This window comes from Plecotus auritus, assembly GCF_963455305.1.
Source record: "Plecotus auritus genome assembly, chromosome: 4".
Classification (NCBI taxonomy): domain Eukaryota; kingdom Metazoa; phylum Chordata; class Mammalia; order Chiroptera; family Vespertilionidae; genus Plecotus; species Plecotus auritus.
The window spans coordinates 39,111,898-39,134,196 of NC_137775.1; the positions used below are offsets into that span (position 1 = coordinate 39,111,898).

Sequence of the window (22,299 nt, forward strand, 5' to 3'; positions counted from 1 at the left end):
AATGCTATGTATATCCACATCGTTGTGCACCTGATCTCTGTTCCTCCCTGTTGCCATTTGGCAAAACTGGAACTCTGTATGCATTAAACACCAATTTCTCTCTTCCCTCAGCCCTTGACCACCACCATTCTAGTTTCCGTTTTAGTGAATTTGACTGCAGTAGGTGCCTCAGAGAAGTGGGATCGTATAGTATTTGTCTTTTGTGATGGCCTTATTTCACTGAGCATAACATCCTCAAAGTTCATCCATGTTGTAGCATGTGGTAGGATCACCTTCCTTTTTGAGGCTGAATAATACTCCCTCATGTGCCACATTTTGTTTATCCGTTCACCTGTCAGTGAACAATTAGGTGGCTTCCACCTCCTGTCTATTGCGAGTAACCATGCTATGAGAATGGGTGCAAATAGCTTTCCAAACTCTGCTTTTAGTTCTTTTGGATACAGATCCAGAAACTGCCATATAATTTTTTTTGAGAAACTGCCATGCAATTTTTCACAGTGACTGTACCAGTTTACATTCCCACAGACAAGTCTCTTAAGATTTAACATGTTGCTAAAAAGACAGAAATGTGATCCTGTAATGAGTGCTATGAAGAAGAAGTACCATGTGCTATGGGAGTGTTTAATAGAGAAATTCAGCCTAACATGCCATTTATTTTTGTAGTCTCCCTGACGCCTAGTCCATAGTGAGGACTCCGTAAGTGCTTGGTGGGTGGGTGAGCGAGCCATTTAGACCCGTGGTGATTAGACCCCTTTTCTTGGCTTCCTTCCTGCTTTTCAGCTGCTCTCCATTCTCCACGGAGGGCTCTGGAGAGCAGCAAGAGTCTTTGTTAGTAGATTGCTAGCTTTTGCTTGGTTGCCTCTATTGATCTCTGGTGAGATTATGGAAAAATTTTCCCCAGAAATGTCCTTTTCCTAATTCTGCATATCATCTAATGTCCAGAGATGCTCAGATACTTACACCAGATATGTCCCAGCCTTTTCTTTGGGGGAGAAAAAAGAAAGCTGTCTGCGGATGTAAAATGAAAGTGTAGTGATGTTAGGGAGTGGTGGGTATTCAGGGAGAAAATGTTCTTTCTATTCTTAGAATACTGCCTCTATTCCCTAAAGAATTTTTTTCTAAAAAGATAGAAAAAGGGCCTCTTTCTCTTTTGGCTCAAATCAGTAACATTTTTGCTCAATTCCATGCTACTTATAGATATGTTAAATTGAAATTTCATTCTTGAGATTTTAAAGGAAATTTCAGATATTTAAAATGCATAAGCCTTATATTTGGAGACTTAAACTTCTTGTTCCTGGTTTTAGAAAAGGAACCTGCTTACCTGATGCCCAAACCAGTGAAATACATAGCTGTTATTCTGTCCAGTGTTTTATTTTGCTAACAGTTGAGGCAAAGAAAGAGGCTGGCCACAAACATATTTGGCACAGCTCTTTCCTTAGAAATCTTTATTGGTTTTGCTCTTTGCCACGGCATCTTTATTCTGATGAGCTGGAGAGATCCAGTTATCTGTCTGAAATGAGTCCTGAGGGTTTCTCCCAGTTGCTCTGATCATGTTACTGGCACAGGAAAACAGTGATGATGGCGTTTCAGAATGCTGTTGTTGAGGCAGGTGGCAAGATTGGGCTATGTTGCCCAGAGGAAGGGTCACTGGCTCTCAGCCAGAAAGACCCTAATACCAGTTTTATCTTCTGTTGGTTGTGTGAATAGCACAGGTGAAGGAAGCCCTTCGAGCCACATTTTATTTTTCTGTAAAACGGGGATGATAATATCTCCTGTGCAAGACTGTTGGGACTAAAGAAATAAGGGTCTGTAAGGAACCTAGCACAGAGCCTGGCCAGCTGCTCCCCATTTGAAAGCTGCTTATTAAATAGTTATTGTTGGGTTGGGTTGATTTGAATTGTCTTAGACCAATATTCAAATACTCACAATGGAGTACACGGTATGGAACGTTTGGTATATTTTATTGCTCTTCTGCTTTCTTAGTGATAGTGGGAAATTCCCAATAGGTCAACCATTTACCCCAGAAAATGGAGCCAGCATTCTGAATTGGGTTTTGGCAGTGTTTGGAACAGCAGCAGCAATGTCCTTGGGATCAATCTTTCGTCAGTGACAATCATAATATAATTGATGTGCATTTCAAATAGTTTACCTGCTTCATGGCATTGGTAGAAATCATGTAATTCAGTCATCTTTCCTATAGTCCCTGGCCGATGTGAAACATGTAGTAAATAAATACAGGGGCAGTGAAATGAGTTAGTTTCACTGTTGGTACGCATCTTTCTAAAATGACGGTGGTTAAACTTGTCCAGCTGGCCGAGCACTTTGAGATTATAGCCCTCCGTATATACCACTATACTCTTTGTGGAGCATTATGATATACTAATGCCAGTAATTTAATGATTCGATGTAGGGATAATTTTGCCAGGAGAAAACACGACTGCTTATATGTATGTAATATAAAGTCACAGCAATGATCAGTTGTAACCAAGTGACAAAAATAAGCAGGATTGACTACTTCACGTTTCCCTATTAATAATTGGTTGCCACCTTTCATTTATTTTTCTTCTATTGGCCCTTGGTGGCAGACAATTAGCAGATAGTATGAAGGCCTAAGAATTACTGATGAGTTTTGTCATGTGGGAAATTACCTTGATGCAATGTAGTCTCCAAATTTATACTACCAGGCAAGCTACTCCCAAATTAAGATGTTTGAATTACATGGTTTATTGAATCCATTTAAACACACAGTGAGAAGTAAGGGGAAAGAGATGGAGTAGGTTTATGTACTTAGGATTGGGTACAAATGAGGTAGGAGGACCACACTGCCTCAGTCCTCTCCCCCAGCGTCCTCCTCCACTTTCCCCCACTTCTCCTCCCCTTCCTCCTTCTTCTTCTCCATTTCCCCCTCCCCTTCCTCCTCTCTCATCAGCCTTTTCTGCTTATGGTGCGTTTAGGAGGAACAGAGTTTAGGTTTGGAGCAAGGAGTCTCAATTGGAGAGACACAGGTACAAGTATGTCTGGCCACAACTGTAAGCTCACCAGTTAGTCTATGAGCAGCTCTGAATTTTATCTGGTAGAGTATCTGTGGGGCCAGAGTGGGTGTAACCAATGAGTGGTCAATTTAAAACCTCATAAATATTGAGTGACTTGCATACCTCATGCATACTTAATGTTTAGTGACAATTTTGTGTTTAGTCAGCCTTTCCATTTCTGTCTATGTTCAGCACATGTATGTACTACTTAACACATCTTACAAGTTTCACCTATCCCATTTGATTTCTCATTTTCTATAGCAGAATTGAATACTCTCAAATAAAACAAAAAATGCACATTCTAATTTAAACCCTAAAATTGATAGGATTGTGTTGATTAATGTTGTTTTCACCATTAACCTTCCTCAGCACTTCAGTGTTCAAACACTTCTATCCAGTGTTCCACAGGCCCTGGTTGATAAATAGAGCGAGGAAGGTGCGATATTTGGCACGCCTGTGAAGTCATTCTGAATTTCACACTCTTGGTGCAGTAATTAGTTGTAGAAGATAGAATTGGGTGTGGACTTACCTGGAAATTTTTTTTTATTAAAAAAAAATAAAGTTACTTATATTATTTTGTTCATTATCATTCAACTTCCTTAAAACTGATCTTCAGAAAAAAACATTGGGGCATATTTTTAAGCTCCATAGTGCCCAAAATAATGCTGTGTGACAAGTAGGAATATTTCTCCTGTGATTAAATTCTGGCTAATTGAGATTTTGCTATTCAGCTGATAGCTATCATTTCATAGATGGTTCTACTAGTGTTTGTGTTACAGAGTCTCTGATCTCAGGCACAGGATAGCCAGGATCTTAAAATTTCATAGAAAATTGAACTCACCAAATCACATTTACCTCCTCTTTAGCCATTGGTCTCAGTTTCTTTCCCTGATCTAGGTTTTAACACAAGTTGTTTCAAAGAGGAAAGTGAAGAGATAAAGTTTAGCCTCATCTAGCTTCCTTGTGAAAAGTGATAATGTGTAGAGAAGCCAAAAGCATTAGCAAGGAACATAAACAGAAGGAATATTCTACCCACTGGAGAGTGAGCTCTCAGAAAACCCTTTATTCATTTAACAACACAAGGGAATCAGAAATGAAAGACTCAGCACATTCAGTGACATAATTACTCGGCCTGATAGAATTACAGGAAGTAGAAAGGATAGGAATTTGGCCAGCAGTGTTGATTTCATATACAACAAACATGTACTAATATAATTGATGGCCCTTTCAGTAAGCCTCCCCATGACAGTTACCCAAACTTTTCACCGTCATGGCTGGGTCTATAACAAGCAAGAGTTGAAGAAAATTTATTATGTACAGAAAACCAAAAATCACTCTTGGCTTCTTACACATCTGTTATCAAGGATATTTGATATGCTTCTATTCATGCTGAGGGGAAAATCAGAATAATTTTGCATGGGTTAGTTCAGACTAGAATATTCGCATTTATATATTTTTGGCATACTAAGATAAGTGTGTTTAATCAAGACAAATTCACTTATTTATAAGAAGACTCCACATTCAGTAATCAAAATGAAGAATAAGATAGTATGGATAAGAACATCTCCTGTTCAAGTAGAAGAATGTTAATGTATTGGGAAAAGAAGAGATATTAAAAGAGCTTTAGCTTTCTATAATGTTTTCCTAACAAAGATCCCCAAAACTATAACTTAAACTGCACTTTTTGAGGGGCTTTTCAATTTACAATGAATTTTGGAGGGGCTTTTTCATTTGGGAAATTCAGCAATCATAGGTATAATATAGAATGGCAATTTCCAATAAATTATTGGATAGTAAAGGATATATGAATCCTGTTCCCTAGGCAACCACTTAAGGATATAACATCCCTCAAGCTCCCAAAATGAAATTTAAAGTTGCTATTATTTTTTATTTCGGCTTCCTCTGAAAATGGTTTTTATCTGTTGAAATTATTTTTTTTAATGAAGTGTGAGCCCTTTCCAACTCTTCTTTCTGTAACATTAGTCTTGCATGTCACAGCCTCTCCATCCTTTGATCTCAGCATGTGTGGCTGTAAGAGGAGTGGCTGGCCTGGAAATAAGATCAAATTGGGGATAGAAATGAATATCACTAGAAGCGAGAGTAGAGCAGAAACATTTTGAGCCTTTCAGTAGGCTTTCATAATTTCAGGGGAAAAAGTGCTCTGGGGTTTTCTGACTCACTCAATCTTTTGTAATTTTTTTACAAAATATAGGACACAACTTATTTAAAGGAAAAGCATTTTAAGTAGAAAAAATGTTGGGATGGCTGCATTTCTGATTTTTTCATTTGGCTTTTGTGTGAGTGCCATCTATTTAGGCACTGTACCTTCCATGTCTGTTCCCCAGTATTGACACATCTCTTCTTTCAAACTTTTTCTCCTTGCTCTCCTGCCTGAATTCTATTTTTTTTTTTTGTAATGATTTCTTTCCACGAGGCCAAAAGTGTATACTCTGAGAGATTGTGATCTTCTGAGCACTGAGCCTCAAAGGAAGACACAATGGGAAATCCCTGCAGACTTGCCAGGTGTGAGAAACCTTTTAGGAAATAGGGGATGTCTGGTTGCTGACACCAACTCTTCCACCTTGGGGCTGGTGGTCTCCACGGACCCAGAAAACCCAAGGGCATTTGGGAAGGCCTTCCAATAAAAATATCTCTTCAATATATTCTGCTGGTGAGAGTCATTTGAGTTAATTAGCTAATCTTTTAAACAGATATTTCTCTTTGAAAGATTAAGCTTCCTCTTGCCTGAGCATCACCTATGTAAGTCTTGTAATCATGTTTGTTTCTTGAGAAGGTGTTGCATGACACTTGGCTGGGGGAATGGAAGTTGGCTGAGGTGGAAAAGAAGAAAATTCCTGTGTATGGCTTGGTATATAGAGAGCTTTGGCCAGCCATAGGGCATCTGAGAGTGAATGCTCTGGGTGTGAAGTCACAGGAAATGGAAGAGGAAGGCCGAAGGAAGGTGGGAAGGAGAAACATTTGGGTGTGGTTTGCCTTCTCTATGACTGGAATGAAGTTGTGGAGATGCCTACCCACAGAGTTTCATGGCGTGCTTTCCTTCTACAGGTCAGCCATAGGTTGTTAATGCTTGCCACATGTACTAATTACTCTCAACTGTTTCATATTCCATGCTGTCGATGAAGAAGAGAGAGAGACTGGATTTCATTGTTTGTTGTTTACTTTTGCTGGATGCATTTGAACACTCTTTGGTTATTCAGTAAACCCTTTGAGAACCTCCTGTAAATCAAGAACTCAACCAACGACAAAGAAGCAATGATGTGGGTCCTTGCCCTTAAGGACATCATGGTCTATAGGGGGAGACAGACATTTGCACAAAAATTATATAGTAATGTAGTAAGTGCAACCATAAGAGACACAGAAGAGAAGTAGCTCTTTTTTTCTTGGGTGGTCAGGGAGGTGGCACAGAAGAGATGCTATTTCATCTGGCTCTTAAAAGGTGAATGGGAGTTTATCAGAGCTAGAAGGGAGGGGAAATAGTAAATGCAAGGGCGCAGAGGTGAGAAAGAGAATCATGATTTCCAAAACAGGTAAAAAGTTTGGCTGGCACAAAGGTGATTTGTGGAGAGAGCAAGGAAGTGAGGCAAAAAGGGAGGTTAGGCCCAGGTTGTGAGGGAGCTCTGTAAAGGAGTCTAGAATTCAGGGGCCCTGAAGCAAGGAGCTTAATGAACTAGGTTTTAAATTAGGTAGATAATTCTGGAAACATTGTGGAAGGTGGGCTATTCAAGGCTAAGATCTCTTGAGAGTCGACATAGTTCATTAGAAACATTGGGCGAGTAAGCATTAATGAGATTGATTAAGAACCAATGTTTGGTGAAGGTGACATTAGTCAGCCTCAGTATTTTAGCAATAGCTGTCATAGCTATAAAGCTCTACCAAAATTTAAAATGTGGGCAGGAATAAGGGGCTTCTACTTTTGTTTCATACATTTCTTTCTCAGTTGCACTTTTACAACCAACTTTTTAATAAAACACATTTATTTTTGAAAAAAGTCCCATCCCAGTGCAATAAATTAAAGCTGTGGTACAACACATTTAAAAAGCACTATTTAATAATTCATTTTAAGAAGAAATATTTATTACTAAGACCTCTTAAAGTTCCTCTGGGGCTTGCTATAAACAAATTTGTACTGGCTTTTTGTCTATGAAGAAAACAGAAATATGTCACATTCCCCACAAACAATGAAAGCTGTTTTTGCACTGTCAGCAACTTATTATTTTCCTCCAGGGATCTAGTTAATCCAAATTGCAGGTGACTCAAAATAAATATTTAGCTATTAACTGTGCACTTTTGAATGTGGGTTTGGAAATTGTAAGGTTTAATCAGAGATGTAAGACTTAACCCGACCGAAACCAATAAGTTGACCAAGACAAGCAGGTTAAAAGCGAAAAATTGCGTTTATTGAAAGCTCTCGGGTGAGGTCCCGTGGTCCGAGAGCACAGGCCGGGGGAGTCACACTTTATTCACCGGTGGGCTTCACCGGTGGGCTTAGAGAAAATGAATTCAAATTCTAAGCAAGGCTACAAGCAGAACTTCCCTTTTTATTAAAGAGCCAGCCCTATGTGCACTTAGTGGTTATCTCGCTGCTGGCCTTGAAAACAACACAGTTCTATCCAATTAAAAAATGCACCTGGCATGGCATTGAAATTATGGGCATATCTAGTCTCTGGCCTACAAGGTCAGACAGCTTAAGTTTATTTTCCTCATTATTCAAGCAGGCTAAAGCAGGCTAGAAAGCAAAGTTTGTAAAGTTCCTGCTTTCCCAGCCCCAGACCTTACAGAAATTACCCCATCGATAACGAGAATCGACTTAAAAAATAGACTATATACATGTTTTGCATGGACTATGGACTCTCTTTTGTTGGTCCTTCCCTGTACACTGTTTTTTCAAGTTCAAATGTGTGTCTGGATGGCAAGTTCCATTATAGTTCAAGATCCTCACAGCTGAAATCATCTAGTTCACCACATTCAGTTTTATGGAAACAACAAATTGAAAATGCATGCTCTTAACTAAAAAATAGAAAGAAGCTGTTTTCAACATGAATTCATTAGTTAACCTTCCAGTTACTAAGGAACTCAACCCAATCTGGCAGCTCATTTCAGAAGAACCAAGATGCTGCTGCTTGTCCTTCCCTCATCAGAAACAAGACGATTAGAATACATTTTTCTCCATTTAGACATTTATGGAAAACGCCAGTATGAGGATCATTAGTAACTGAGGGAACTTAAACTTGCTACAATAATGTTTTGTGAGAGGGTTGGTTTTGTGGGAGTTCAAATGTCATTTACATTATCAGGAAGAAACAGGTAGGCTATTTAACATGATTCAGACCATTCCTTGGTGCCTGTAAAATGCCTCCCTGAAACCACCCACTTCCTGAAATATACAGCATGCATTTAAGGGAAGGCGTTCATGGCGCCAGGTTCACAATAGACTGGCCACCAAGCTCCATAAGTGGTGTACGCCTGTTAGGGACACTGCATCCTACCCTTTGTTTCTACTGAAAAAAATGCCATCTGGAAAACTCCTCCAGCTCCAATAAAACTGAACCGGCTCCAGGCGGAAGCCTCCCAGGCACCAGCAATTCTTTTAAAGAAGCCAGACAGAGAATTCTGGGAGTCTTGATTTAAAAATTATAAAAACAGCCACCACTGAAATCAAGCAAGATGATGCAGTCCCTGGTTGAAATCCATAAAACTTTCATGATTACCTCCACTCTCTCTGTTCTGGGCCAACACACAGACTTTAAAAAAAAAAAAAATCCAGTATATGTATTGATCGCTCTGGTTCAGTTAGAAGTACAGGGATTTGAATGATTTTCAAAGATTATCATCTGTCAAATCTCCCACATGTCAATCCATAGCCAACAAGGTAGTAAAGGTATCTTTTCATTCTGTTAGGCAGCCATCCGACTGTTCTTATTGTGGGACTTGAGGACTAAGAAAGGTGTCAGGAGAGGGGATATTTCAACCAGAAGTCCTCTACAAGGGGCGCAGCAATTGGAGAAGCTGTCTCTTCTCCACCCCACCCCCCTTCTCCTTCGCATCCTCTTCCTTGGCCTGCTCCTTGTCAAATGAATGAGGCTCTTACACACTTTCATCTTGATAAATGTTGAAATGACTCCTCCACTCTCCCATATGTGCTATGTTCATTTCTTTCTTTTCATTTTTTGTGTGTGATTTGCAGTCACCCCTGCTTATGCAGTTGAGATTGCCAGATGTAAATCAATAGATCTTGTGAAACATGAAAAAATACAAACTTTCTGCTAAATTCATATGAGCATGAAAATGCAATGAGAGGTCATATTTTTCAGGAAGGTCAGCTCTCATCTTGCCATGTAGCTGTATGTAGGGTAAATTAACCTGGCTGGTGTGGCTCAGTGGTTGAGCATCAACCCATGAACCAGGAGGTTGCCAGTCGGTGCACATGCCATGTTGCAGGTTTGATCCCTAGCACAGGGCGTGCAGGAGGCAGCCAATCAATGATTCTCTCTCATTGATGTTTCTATCTCTCTTTTCCTCTCCCTTCCTCTCTCTCTAAAAATCAACAAAAACATTAAAAATATTTTTAAAAATTGTATGAAACTTGATAAAACATGAAGTGACAAAGAAAATGTCCCAGCCCCTTTTGGTCATAGGAAAGCTATGAAATGGATATAAATGACAATGTTTATTCAAAGTACTTGGAATAAGAGGAGAGGGCACGAGTTCCAATGACAAAATATGCTGCAACTGCTCCATGGGCATGGCTTGCCTGCAGGCAGACCTGTTTGCTGCCTTTCACCTGCAAACATGGCAGGAAGTGGGCCACGCACGTGCCAGGAGCTCAACAAAGACTTACGGAATCCCTGCTCTTTTTCCACCCAGCCCCGCCCTGCCCCCACCTGACAACCATCAGTCTGTTCTCTGTATCTCTGAGTCTAACCCAGCCGTGGGCAAACTACGGCCCGCGGGCCGGATCCGGCCCGTTCGGCTGTTCTATCCGGCCCGCAGAGCCGAAAGAGCGGAGGGTTCTCTTGCTCTCCCCTCCACTCCTTCACCAGCAGCAGTGTTAACATGGCAACGTCAGGAAACACGGCTGCAGCTCCTTCTTCTGAGTGGGCGGATTTATATCCCCATTCAGTAGAAGGAACAACCTCTCAATCTTCCAGAGGCTCCTTGTAATGCCCGCGGACGCGTCCCCCGACATCACCCTGGGAATGCGTAGACACGTTATCGTGGTGATGTAGGGAGACACGCCCCTGGAGAGCACAGTATCAGAGCATTAGCTAAAAAGGAGACCAACACTGTTCCCACTGAAGCTGATGTTTTAAAGACCAAAAACCTTTCAACCCAGTCTACATTGCCATCTACATCTACGTCCCGGGCATAATTTGTAAGTTGCACTAAAGAAAATGTTTAATTTACTGTTTACACATTTTGTTCTTTTCTATTTGTTTTAGTTTTAAATTATTTTATTATATTTAAGTTTAATTTGAAAGGCTTTTGTACCTTTCCTTTGTTAGGCAATTTTATTTTGCCTTTGCCATCTTCAATATAAGGTATGTTATTGTGCTATGATTCCTCCATTTTTTGAAGTTTCAAATTATAATAATTAGTGTTTACATTCTTCTTGTTAAAATGTTTGAAATGAATAAAACTATTGAAATAAAAAAAAAAAGACCGTACCCTTTTATGTAATGATGTTTACTTTGAATTTATATTAGTTCACACAAATACTCCATCCATGCTTTTGTTCCGGCCCTCCGGTCTAGTTTAAGAACCCATTGTGGCCCTCGAGTCAAAAAGTTTGCCCACTATAGTGGTTACACCTGAAACGATATAAAACAATATTGAATGTAAACTGTAATTGAAAAATAAAATGTATAAAAGACTTATTAAATTAATAAATATTTCACATTATTTTTTCCCTGTCTCTCATTTTCGCAAAAGGAGCTGTAAGTCCAGAAACCCTTGACAATGTCATATTTTGTGCTTGGACCCTTTCCTATTGTGAGAGTATCCCTGGTGTTAAGAACCTGGTGTTAAGAACTTCCGTTTTGAAGTCAGACCCCGTTAGAATCCTGATTCTACTACTCAGTAGCTGTGTGATCTGGGTGGGTTGATGAACTTCTCTGAAGCTCAGGTTTCTATGGAAACTGCTTGGATTTGGTTTAGGCTTCACCTCTCACAAACTGTGTGACCTACATAGGCCTCAGTTTCTCTACTGTAAAATGTGGATGATAAAACACTCATTTGCTGTGTTCATTGGGGATTGCTTTGGACATTATATGTAAAGCGCTTAGCATGCTGCTTGGCTGAACACATAGCAAGTGCTTGATTAAAGTTGCTTATTAGTTTTTCTTTTCTTTTTTTTATTACCAGTTGATACAAGATTTTAAAAAAAGATAGATATTGTGTCCTGAGGGATGGCACACCTAAAGCAAATGTTAGGGACTTTTTAGCAATATACAGTGAGAGCCAATAAATGCTTATTTCGACAAGTCATTGTCTTAACATATTCCCTAAGGTGAGATTTTTTTTTAATATAACCTACGTCTGACTAGCACATTCCTTTGAGTATTGTATGGGCGATATCGTTACGCGGTGGTCAGTACTAATCCTTTTGTGTGTAATGTTTCTTTCTCTTCTCATTTTAATCGCTACATAAATTTAACAGAAGGTTCAAAACTGGTACTGCTTGTATTTTTTCTTGCAGGATTTTTTAAAAAACCTTTTATTTTCTGGCTTTTAGCCATACATCTGTTTATACCATAATTTGCTTTCACTTAATCCTCTTTTTTCTCTTAGGTTGGGACTTGTGCATATGTCTTAATTATAACCAGAAATTATTTTTACCTAATTCTGTATTCTATAATGATGTTTTCTTTTTCTTAAAAAAATATTTTTATTGACTCCAGAGAGGAAGGGAGAGGGAGAGAGAGATAAAAACATCAATGATGTGAGAGTATCATGGATCAGCTGCTTCCTGCATGGCCACTACTGGGGATCCACCCTGTATCCTGGGTATATGCCCTTGACCGGAATTGAACCCGGGACCCTTCAGTCCACAGGCTGACACTCTACCACTGAGCCAAACCAGCTAATACTGATGTATTCTTTTTCTTAAAGAGGGTCCTCAAATTAAATAAGCTTCAAGCTCCAGAAAGCTAGGATCTGCCCTAGTTACATTATAATTCTTTTTTAGGGGGAAGACTTGACACATTCAACTTAAAATTTTCTAAAGTGAATGTTATTATGGGGGCATTATGAGACTAAAGATATCTTTATTTTCTCATTCTACTTGAGTTCTGACTGAATTTTGCTTTACTTCTTCAAGAAAATGCATCTGTGCTTTCAGTAAAAACTTACAGCCATAGAATTTATTGAATAGTTAAAATAATGTCAGTATCTGGCTTTGAAGTATATGCTACCAGGGGTGGGCAAACTTTTTGACTCGAGGGCCACAATGGGTTCTTAAACTGGACCGGAGGGCCGGAACAAAAGCATGGATGGAGTGTTTGTGTGAACTAATATAAATTCAAAGTAAAGGAGCGGAGGGGAGAGCAAGAGAACCGGATACAACAGCCGGATCCGGCCCGTGGGCCGTAGTTTGCCCAAGGCTGTAGACTTTAGTATGCAATAGATAAAGAAGAGAGCCAACTTCATTAAATGATGCCTCAAACCCACCTTTTTCAGGCGAAAGGAACTATGTGATCTTGTAGCCCCTTTTGGGGAATGCATTGCACATTTCCGGGCTGAGAGAGGAAGGGAGGAGAGTGCAGCGTAGTGGTCATGAGGATCCTGGCAGGAGAAGAATTCGCATGGTTCTGGAACAAAGGAGGAGGCAATAAGGAAATGCCCAGAGAATCCAGAGGAAGGGTGGCGATCCCAGGACTAGAACGTTGCTGAGCATTTTAGGAATTGCTGAGTAAGAACAGAGAACTTTGAAGTGGGGACTTTAACCTCCAACAGGCATGGGTTGCTGGTCTATTGCACTGCCACTAACCACTTCTCCATAGAAGGCTTCAACTCTGAATAACTTTTTCAACAGGGACACCACTCTGTATGGGTAACTAAAGACACTGGAATCTGTGGAATGCATTTAAAATAAGGTTCAGTTACCAGCCGCATCACCATCAACTGGCCTTCTGGTAGAAAAGCACATATTCAGGCCCCAATCCAGACCTGCTGAATCAGAAGCTGTGTACCAGTATTCACTAGTCCTCCCGGAGGCTCTGATGCACTGACCCTGGCAGCACTGTCCCGCAGAACTTTGTGTGACGATGGACATGTCCGATGGCCGCACTGTCCAGTATGGTAGCCACTAGCACAGGTGACTACCGAGCACCTGAAATGTGGTGGAGGAAGTGAAATTTTAATTGTATTTTATTTTAATTAATTAACATTTAGATGGCCACACGTGGTGAGTGGCAGTTGTACAGGACAGCACAGCTCCGCTATGTAGCATTCCTAAACATTCCTATGCATTTACATCGAAATAAGTCCCTGCATCATACACAACACGACAAAACCAAAAAACTGCATGCCATATGTAGAATTACATATTGATGTCATCTATTTCCTTATTCCCGTGTTGGAATCATTAACTAGACCATGTTTGGGATGGGAGCCTTGCAGATCGTCAGTTAAATATCCAAGAAGAGAAAAACAATTTGTATGTATTTCCAAGTCTTGTCAGAATATGGTAAATAACTCCTTCTTAGATGATTGTTTCTTCTTTAGATCCTGAGGGTGAGGATTTCTTAATAACCACAATACCTGAGTTTCTTTAAAAAAATGAAATTCAGCCTGTGCTTGAAGGAGACTGTGGGGCTCTATGTGTGTGGGTGGAGGGGAGAGGTGGTGACCAGCAGGAACTTTTGTTGGTGTTCCACACAGAGAAAGCAGCATGAAGAAAGGATCAAGGTGAGACATTTCATGGCATTTCGAGGAATAGCAAGGAACTGCGTTTGGCTAACGGGTAGGGTTCATAAAGTGTTGTTAATCAAGACCCCAACACCATGTATGCAGAGAAGGCCGATGGAATCCATAGCTGCCCTCATTCCTAACTTCCAATCTTTGATTCCTCCCTCCTCCCTTCCAGTCAGTGCATTCTGAAGTAAGATGATCATGGTGTGGAAGTGAGGGGTAGAGAAGAGGGGCCAGGTGTAAGAAGTTACAGAAGCAGAGCAGACAGGATTTGTTATCTGATAGGATATTACACGGACTGCCTGCCAGGAACTCTCATAGAAACTTGATACCAAAGAGGAGTTAGGTCCTGCTCTGGAAGAACTTACAGCCCAAGTAAAGGAGATGAGGGAATAGCAACAGGTCTTGAGGGGTGGGGGTGGGGGGGGAGGGGAATCAGGCATGTCAACAAAGGAGTGGAAACCATGTTATGTACTTCCCCAGGAGTCCATCCAGGGTCCAGAAGTGGAGGCCATCAAGGTGACCCTGACATACAGCACCGCCCCCTCCCCACCCACAAGACCTGTTGCTATTCCCTCATCTCCTCTCAATTCTGTCTTCTGACACTTGCCTTCACTCACTGCTGATCCTTCCATAATTTTCACCCCCAGGACAGTGTTATTTATAACTCATATTTCAGTATATTGAAAAGTATCTAAATCACCCAGTGAGGTCATTGTGTGTCCCCCTAAATCAGTGCTTGCTTTTTGCACTTGGGCCATGTTTTATGTAGCCTACGTCATCTTGCTGGCCTCACCATGCTCTGAGATTGACTTGGTCCCACCTCGAAGGCCTCCCTCTTACTGAACCCCAAGAACATGTCTGGCTGAGGAACATTTTATTTGGGTGTTTTCTTGGTCATTTATTTGTTTACACATCTGTTAACTTAGGAATAGTTTATACATGTTTATATTTTATGCCCCATCTCCTTCTGGAAACACTTGAGAATGCTTGCATGAATATGATTAGGTCAGAAAAATAAATGAACCAGGTGATGTAGCTTAAAGGCACGGGGTTCTGTTTAAGGTGGGAGGCTGTGTGTTGGTTTTAGCTGCCCAGGGAAGTGGGGTAGAAATAAAGAAATTGAAGCTGCGGCCTGGTGCTGTCCTTGGTCCTGCAGACTCTGCCCATGGCCAGGTAGGTCCCTGCTGCCACCTCAATCTTGCCTGAATTGGCGCTGCTTCCTTCCTTGCTGTTGTATGTCATCCATAGCCTTGCTGACTTCTGGCTTCTTGATGTGTCACCAGCTCACCAATGACCTGCCCTCACCTGGGTTTCTGAGGTCTTGCATTTCATCACTTGATCCTGTCCAGACACTTGCTCAGCAGCCTTTGGAACAGGCTGGAGATGTGGCAAAAGAGAGTCTTTGTGTGTAAATATTTTCCTTATTTTTTTTAAATTCATTTGCTGAGTGTTGCTCCCCTACAGAGGTTATTTCTGTGAGCTGATCACTACATAAAACTTGTTTTCTTCTATTATTATTTCAGAATTGGCCTTACATTAGCTTAGAGTAGCCCTTTATATGTCTCATAATATGCAGGGTGAGTCTTATCTCCTTTCCGCCGGTGGTAACATAAATCTTGTCATGTTACATTTCTGCCAGCCCACAGTGATAATTGAACCTGATCTAATGGGTTTAAAGTCTAAGGCTCTTAAAGAGACTTTTAATCCTCTTGTTCATTTAAGATAGATTAATTTCTTCTATTTTCCTACAAGAACATGTTCCTCTTTTTAATGTGTTCAGCTTTAGTTTTGTAGGTGCAGATATACGTATCTTGCTTTAAGTAGACTTGATACATAAAAGCTTGAATTTACTTGAATCATTAAAAACAACTTTTCATAATTAATCCAAAAAGCAGGAAGCAGTTGTATTGACATAATTATTTTAAAATTATGATTGAGCTCTGCTAATGGGGTTCAGTGGTTAGAGCATTAGACTGGGAAACAAAGAGTCAAGGATTTAATTCCTGGTCAAGGGCATGTACCTGAGTTGCAGGTTTGATCCCCACCCTGGTTGGGGACAACCAATTTATGTGTCTCTCTCACATCAATGTTTCTCACTCTCTCTCTCTCTCCTCCTTCCCTTCTCCCCTTCCACTCTCTCTTAAAAAAAAATCAATGGAAAAAATATCCTCAGATGGGGATTAAAAAATAATAAAACTGTTAAAATTATGATTAAACCCTTTAATGCCTCTGAAATGATACCAAAACGTTGTTTCATCTACCTTCTTTGAGACCCTTCTATCCAAGAATGTCTTCAGTCATTCAGGAGATTACAGACAGTTAACAGTTGTTGTTGTTTTCAAGAAACTCTATTTAACCTAACTGTATTAGGATTGAACTTGAATATTCTGATATGATCATTTGCATTATTTTTAGTGCCACAATTGTAGAAAACTGGTATTAGTGTATTACAATTGGCATATCTTGAGATGTTTAGAGCCTTATAACAACAATAATAGTGGGTGCATTATGCAGTAATAATGGAAATTTTATTTGCAAAATAGTAGTAATAGAACATTCTGAAATACTAGAAATAGAAGAATCACAGTGTAAGAGAAAACCATGTTTTATTATTATTTTTTTATTAAATATTTATTATTCAGATTATTACAGTTGTTCCTCTTTTTCCCCCCATAGCTCCTCTCCACCAGGTTTCCACCCCACCTCCTGCCCTTACTGCCCCCCCCCCGCACTGTCCTCATCCATAGGTGTATGATTTTTGTCCAGTCTCTTCCCACATCCCCCACACCCCTTTCCCCCCCGAGAATTGTCAGTCCACTCCCTTTCTATGCCCCTGATTCTATTATATTCACCAGATTATTTTGTTCATCAGATTTTTTATTCACTTGGTTTTTAGATTTACTTGTTGATAGATATGTATTTGTTGTTCATAATTTTTATCTTTACCTTTTTCTTCTTCCTCTTCTTAAAGAATACCTTTCAGCATTTCATATAATCCTGGTTTGGCGGTGATGAACTCCTTTAGCTTTTTCTTATCTGTGAAGCTCTTTATCTGCCCTTCAGTTCTGAATGATAGCTTTGCTGGGTAGAGTAAGCTTGGTTGTAGGTTCTTGCTATTCATCACTTTGAATATTTCTTGCCACTCCCTTCTGGCCTGCATAGTTTCTGTTGAGAAATCAGCTGACAGTCGTATGGGTGCTCCCTTGTAGGTAACTAACTGTTTTTCTCTTGCTGCTTTTAATATTCTCTCTTTGTCTTTTGCTCTTGGCATTTTAATTATGATGTGTCTTGGTGTGGTCCTCTTTGGATTCCTTTTGTTTGGGGTTCTCTGCGCTTCCTGGACTTGTAAGTCTATTTCTTTCACCAGGTGAGGGAAGTTTTCGGTCATTATTTCTTCAAATTGGTTTTCAGTGTCTTGCTCTCTCTCTTCTTCTGGCACCCCCATAATTCAGATGTTGGTACACTTGAAGTTGTCCCAGAGGCTCCTTACACTATCTTCATATTTTTGAATTCTTTTTTCTTTTTGCTTTTCTGGTTGAGTGTTTTTTGCTTCTTTGTATTTAAAATCTTTGACTTGATTCTTGTGATCCTCTAGTCTGCTGTTGGATCTCTGTATATTATTTTTTATTTCAGTCAGTGTATGCTTAATTTCTAGTTGGTCCTTTTTCATATCCTCGAGGGTCTCACTAAATTTATCGGCCTTTTCTAGAAAATTCTTGAAAAACCTTATAACCATGGTTTTGAACTCTATATCCAGTCATTTGCTTTCCTCCATTTCTTTCATTTGTGACCTGTTTCTTTGTCTCCACATTTTCGCTGCTTCCCTGAATTGATAGAGTGGCTTTGTGAGCTAGGTGTCCTATAGCGCCCAGTGGCTCAGCCTCCCCAGTTACCTGAGGTGGACACTCTTGGTGCACCCCTTTGTGGGCTGTGTGCAAGAGTCTTGTTGTAGTTAAGCCTTGATTGTTGTTGGTATTACTGGGAGGAATTGACCTCCATGCCAGTTGGCTATGAGGATCAGCTGTGTTTACGATGGGAGAACTTCTGTGCTGGAGACACCCTTATGAGGCAAGACTTGCTTCAGTGGGGCTTTGGTGCTCACTGAGTCTGCCCCCTGAGTGTGTCCCTTATGGAGTTGTAATCTGGATGGTCCTACTCTGACCCCTGGGTACACTGGCTCTTGGATCTCCAAGGAGGTGCTCATTTAGCCTCTGCCTGAGGCCACCCAGCAGGAGCTATGGAGAAATCTGCAGATTCCTCTACTTTGTTTGGGTTTTGGAGGTGCCTAGATGAGGCCCAGCTGTGAAGCAATGCAAGCTGCTGTGGGGCCTTGGGCCTTCTTTTGGATGTTCTGGGTCTCTCTGACTCAGCTGCAGTTTGTTAGGTAAGTTTAGATTTCAAAGGACCAGGCCATTCATATGCAAAGCCTCTGCGCATAGCTTGTATGGGGCAGAGTCTCAGGACAGAGCAAACAGCAATGGCTTCCCATCAGCCCTGCCCAAAGAGGCCCTCGGGTCTCAGTGTCCCTTGGTAATTGCTGCAGGCACCTCTGAGAGAAAGCCACCCTCGAGTTCCGCCAGCTGCCAGACAGTCCAGTTTCTCCCCGTATGAGTCTGGGTCTCCAGAGTCTCGCCCGGATCTGGAGTTCAGAGCAGTCGGGAGCTTGTGTCTCCCTGCGGGTTGAAAAAGCCAGCCGCGTACTCAGTTGCCAGCCCTCTCTGCGTGCGCGCCTCCATACCTCTGCCTTTACTTCTGCAGCTCCTCTGAGTCTCAGTGTACTTTTCTCTTTCCTTCTAGTTGTAGAATTTCCACTCAGCCAGCCTTCCTGTGGTTCTGGATGACGTCCGCTTTGTCTTTTAGTTGTAGTTTTGAAGTGGTTGTGCAAGGCAGCAAGTTCAGGAGTTTACCTATGCCGCCATCTTGGTTTCTCCTCAAGAAAACCATATTTTAATCATAGCAGATGGCTATCTGTGCTCCTCGTGCTGCACTACACCTGGGCTGCGTGAGATAGACCAACCTGTGCAATACGGATGGAAGTGGAGTATTTTCAGTCATGGACATCAAAAGGGGGTGTGGTTGTTGTCATGTTTGAATATAATTTTTGATCTTTAGAATGGATTAGTGTTTTATAAATGAAAATTGGATTTCCAAAGAAAGCATATATTTTCTATGATTTAGCCTAATAATTTGGTTATTTTCCAGTTGCTCATAACTTCTGATTAACAGCTTATCTTAAAAATGTTTGGAAAAAAATATGTTAAGTACATTCCTCTGTATTTCATAATTATAGTTTGTAGGCCAATTTTAGGCTGATTAGCTTTACCCTGTCCCTTTAAATGCTTTGATTTATTGATCGTTCAACATATGCAAACTCACAGAAAACCATAGTAAAAAAATAAATCTATAAGGAACTTAAGAAATTCTTGACTATGTAAATTGGCATAACAATTGTTGATTTTTGGTTTTGGATATTTTCTGTACCAATTAGAAAGTGTTTTGAAGTTTTGATAAAATATCTCTTTTGGCAAGTTAATTACCCTCATTCAGGAATATTCTGTCTGAGACTTCAAAAATTAAACAAAGCCAAGCAAGTGCCAAGGCCACAGAGATGAAAAAAAGGCAAATTAATTCGATTGCATCCAATTGACAAGAATTATTTTAGCCTTGTGTATGTTCACATAGAACCTGTCTTTGCTCTGTTTCTTTCAGAAAAGGAAGTTGTTTTTTGTTTGTTTTAAGTTTTCCTCTTTCATTTTGAAACGGTTGAACCAACCAGCTGGTTTATAGATATCTACCCTTTTCTTAGGCCTCGTGGTAATCTTGGGGTTGTTATCATCATCCCTTTTTCTCCAATGGACCCGGAGGTACTATCCAAGGCAAGAGGATGAAAGTGTCTCCCCCAGGATCTCAGGATGCTGGGCAAAGACCCTTTTCTTGGAGCAATTATGTCTAAATTCTATGCATCTTCTCCATCCACCTCTGAAATCCCACAAGAAATGCTACCACTGCACTGAGAGCCTCATGACTCAGCTGTACCTGAGAAACTTACCAAACAGCCCTGTGCTGAGAGAGAGGAGAGGTTGGGGCAGAGTTGGTTTTGGTCCTTATCCATCCCTCTACACAGGCAAAAATATTCTACTTTCATGGGCTGGATATGGTGACTACAGTCGGCACTTCCTGAAGGGCTGCTTACTGTGGTGCTGTCACTTCTTGGGGAGCCGGCCTTTGCTCTACGGCAGTGATGCCTCCATCCTCTTCATTCTAGTCTGTGTCTGAATGTTGTCACCTTCCTTGGTGGTCTAATTATCCCCTTCCACTTCTCTTTATTCCTTGGAAGTCAGCTTTACTAAATCCTTGTCTGCTGATGGGGCTGCTTTACTGAGATGATAGATGTAGAAAGTAATTCTTTCAGCTGGAAAGTGCTCTGCAAATGTAAAACGGTGATGTTGATAACAATACTTCTACTCACAGACCTATACTCACTCTCCAGTAGCACCTTATTTTTCAAACCCAAGCCTTTTAGGGGACTCCGAGTTACTATTTTTCCTCTTATGGTTTATGGAGGGTCAGCATTGTGTAGTGGTTAAGAACGTGGGACAGATTTGGTTGTAATTTCAACCTCTGCCTCTCCACCTGTGTGACGGGATGGGTTATTGTGAGTCTGCTTCCTGAACTCTACACAGGGACACTAAGAGAATCACCCTTTCAGAATTATTGAGGCGAGTACGTGGATATTGCAAGATGAAGCACTTAGCATAGTGCCAGGCCCATATAGGCGCTCAGTAAAGAATTAGCTTTCATTGCTTTCTGTTATTCGAATGGATTTTATGCAAAGCCAGCAAAAAGGAGCTGACTCTCATACCTTAATTAATTGTAAAATCTCTACCATCCTACTCTTTTTTCCATATTTATCTCATCCAGAATGTGAATTTGTATTCATTAAATGAACAGAGAATGGTATTTTTACTTAAAAAAAAAAAAAGAATTCTGTGCTGGTATATACTTTTTAAAGAAATCATGACATAATATTATTTTTTTACAAGTCCAGTATTCCTGAGAACTCTTCCCCTGGCTTCCAGTCCTGGTGGAGTTAGAGGGGGTACCGTTTGTGAGGTGGTCGCTGCAGCCAGCAGTCCTCTGTCAGGCCCCCTGCAGGCCACCGTTCTGTCTGGACACACTTGGTTCCTCTGTGCAGCACGTAGGTTTCTGGGGAGAGGCTGTGGGCGCAGAGCTTCGAGATACACACAGTCCAGCATCTCCTTCTCGGGCATCTGTTCCAACTGGGCAGAAAGTACGAGGGTCCATTGTGACTTCTGACTGGCATTCCATTATTTGTATGTTAATATTTGGTGTGGAGTGAGGTTAGAAATTTATAAGTGACCATCTGAAAAAGACCTTTAAGTCTAAAATTTGAACAATCCTACTTTCTGGGGAGGTAGTTCAATGGTGATGCTCCTGATAGCACAACGGCGTTTTAAACCATGCTTATTGAATATGCTGATCTCCGTTTGTCCTTATGTTACAGATTGATGTTCTCAAAGCAGATCTGGAGAGCGCAGAATGGAAAGTTTTGGAAAATCTTATTCTGGAAGATGTCCTTGAACAGATTGGACAGCTCGTCTTTGAGATCCATCTCCACTGGCCCGGGTTCGAGGTCAGCGGCAGCGACAGCAGTGTCGTGCGGTTCTGGTACAGCCTCCTCAAAGAGTTGGAACTAAACGATTTCAGGCTTTTTCACAGTTACAAGGATTTATCTAAACCTCAGCTATTCCTGAAGAAAGACATTTTCAACGCAAGTAGCTGTTATACTCTTGGTTGGGTAAATACCAGGTGGAAATAGGAGGCAGGGCCTCATCAAAAACTCAAGGAGATATTTGCAGAGCGGAGTATGTCCATGATTCTAATGATCGTTGTGCAGGCTCCCACTAGCCTGTTACCTGCTTGAGGCAGGCGCTGTTATTGCCTTTGTGGTGCATGTGGGCTGGCGCCTGCCATGAGGTGGGGCACAGTTACCACTTGTTGAAGGGGTGGACACGGGAACGCCACAGGAGTCAGCCATCATCTGCCCAGGCCAGGCCCTTTGCCTGTCTGCCTCTGACAGCGTGGGGATGCTCGTCTTCCTTCATTTTTATTTGGAAGATAACCCCACGCTCACCTCAGTTTTCTCTAAAGTTCATTATGTTTCTATAGGGTGCTCAAAAAAAATGTATTCACACTTCAACAGCTGATAGCTCACTTTTGAAAATGAAATGTATTTTAATACACACCGCCTTAATAATCATTCGAAGGTGAGTATACATTCTGGGGGACACCCTATATAATCCATGAATTCACC

General features: G+C 40.9%; 1 protein-coding gene across 1 annotated transcript in view; it reads left to right on the forward strand.

Moving 5' to 3' along the window:
* METTL24 (methyltransferase like 24) overlaps positions 1-22,299 on the forward strand; it is a 79,902-nt gene extending 57,603 nt beyond the window's left edge. The window contains 1 exon segment of the mRNA XM_080664092.1: positions 21,490-22,299. Within this exon segment, the coding sequence (XP_080520218.1) occupies positions 21,490-21,804 (315 nt within the window). The 3' untranslated portion in view covers positions 21,805-22,299.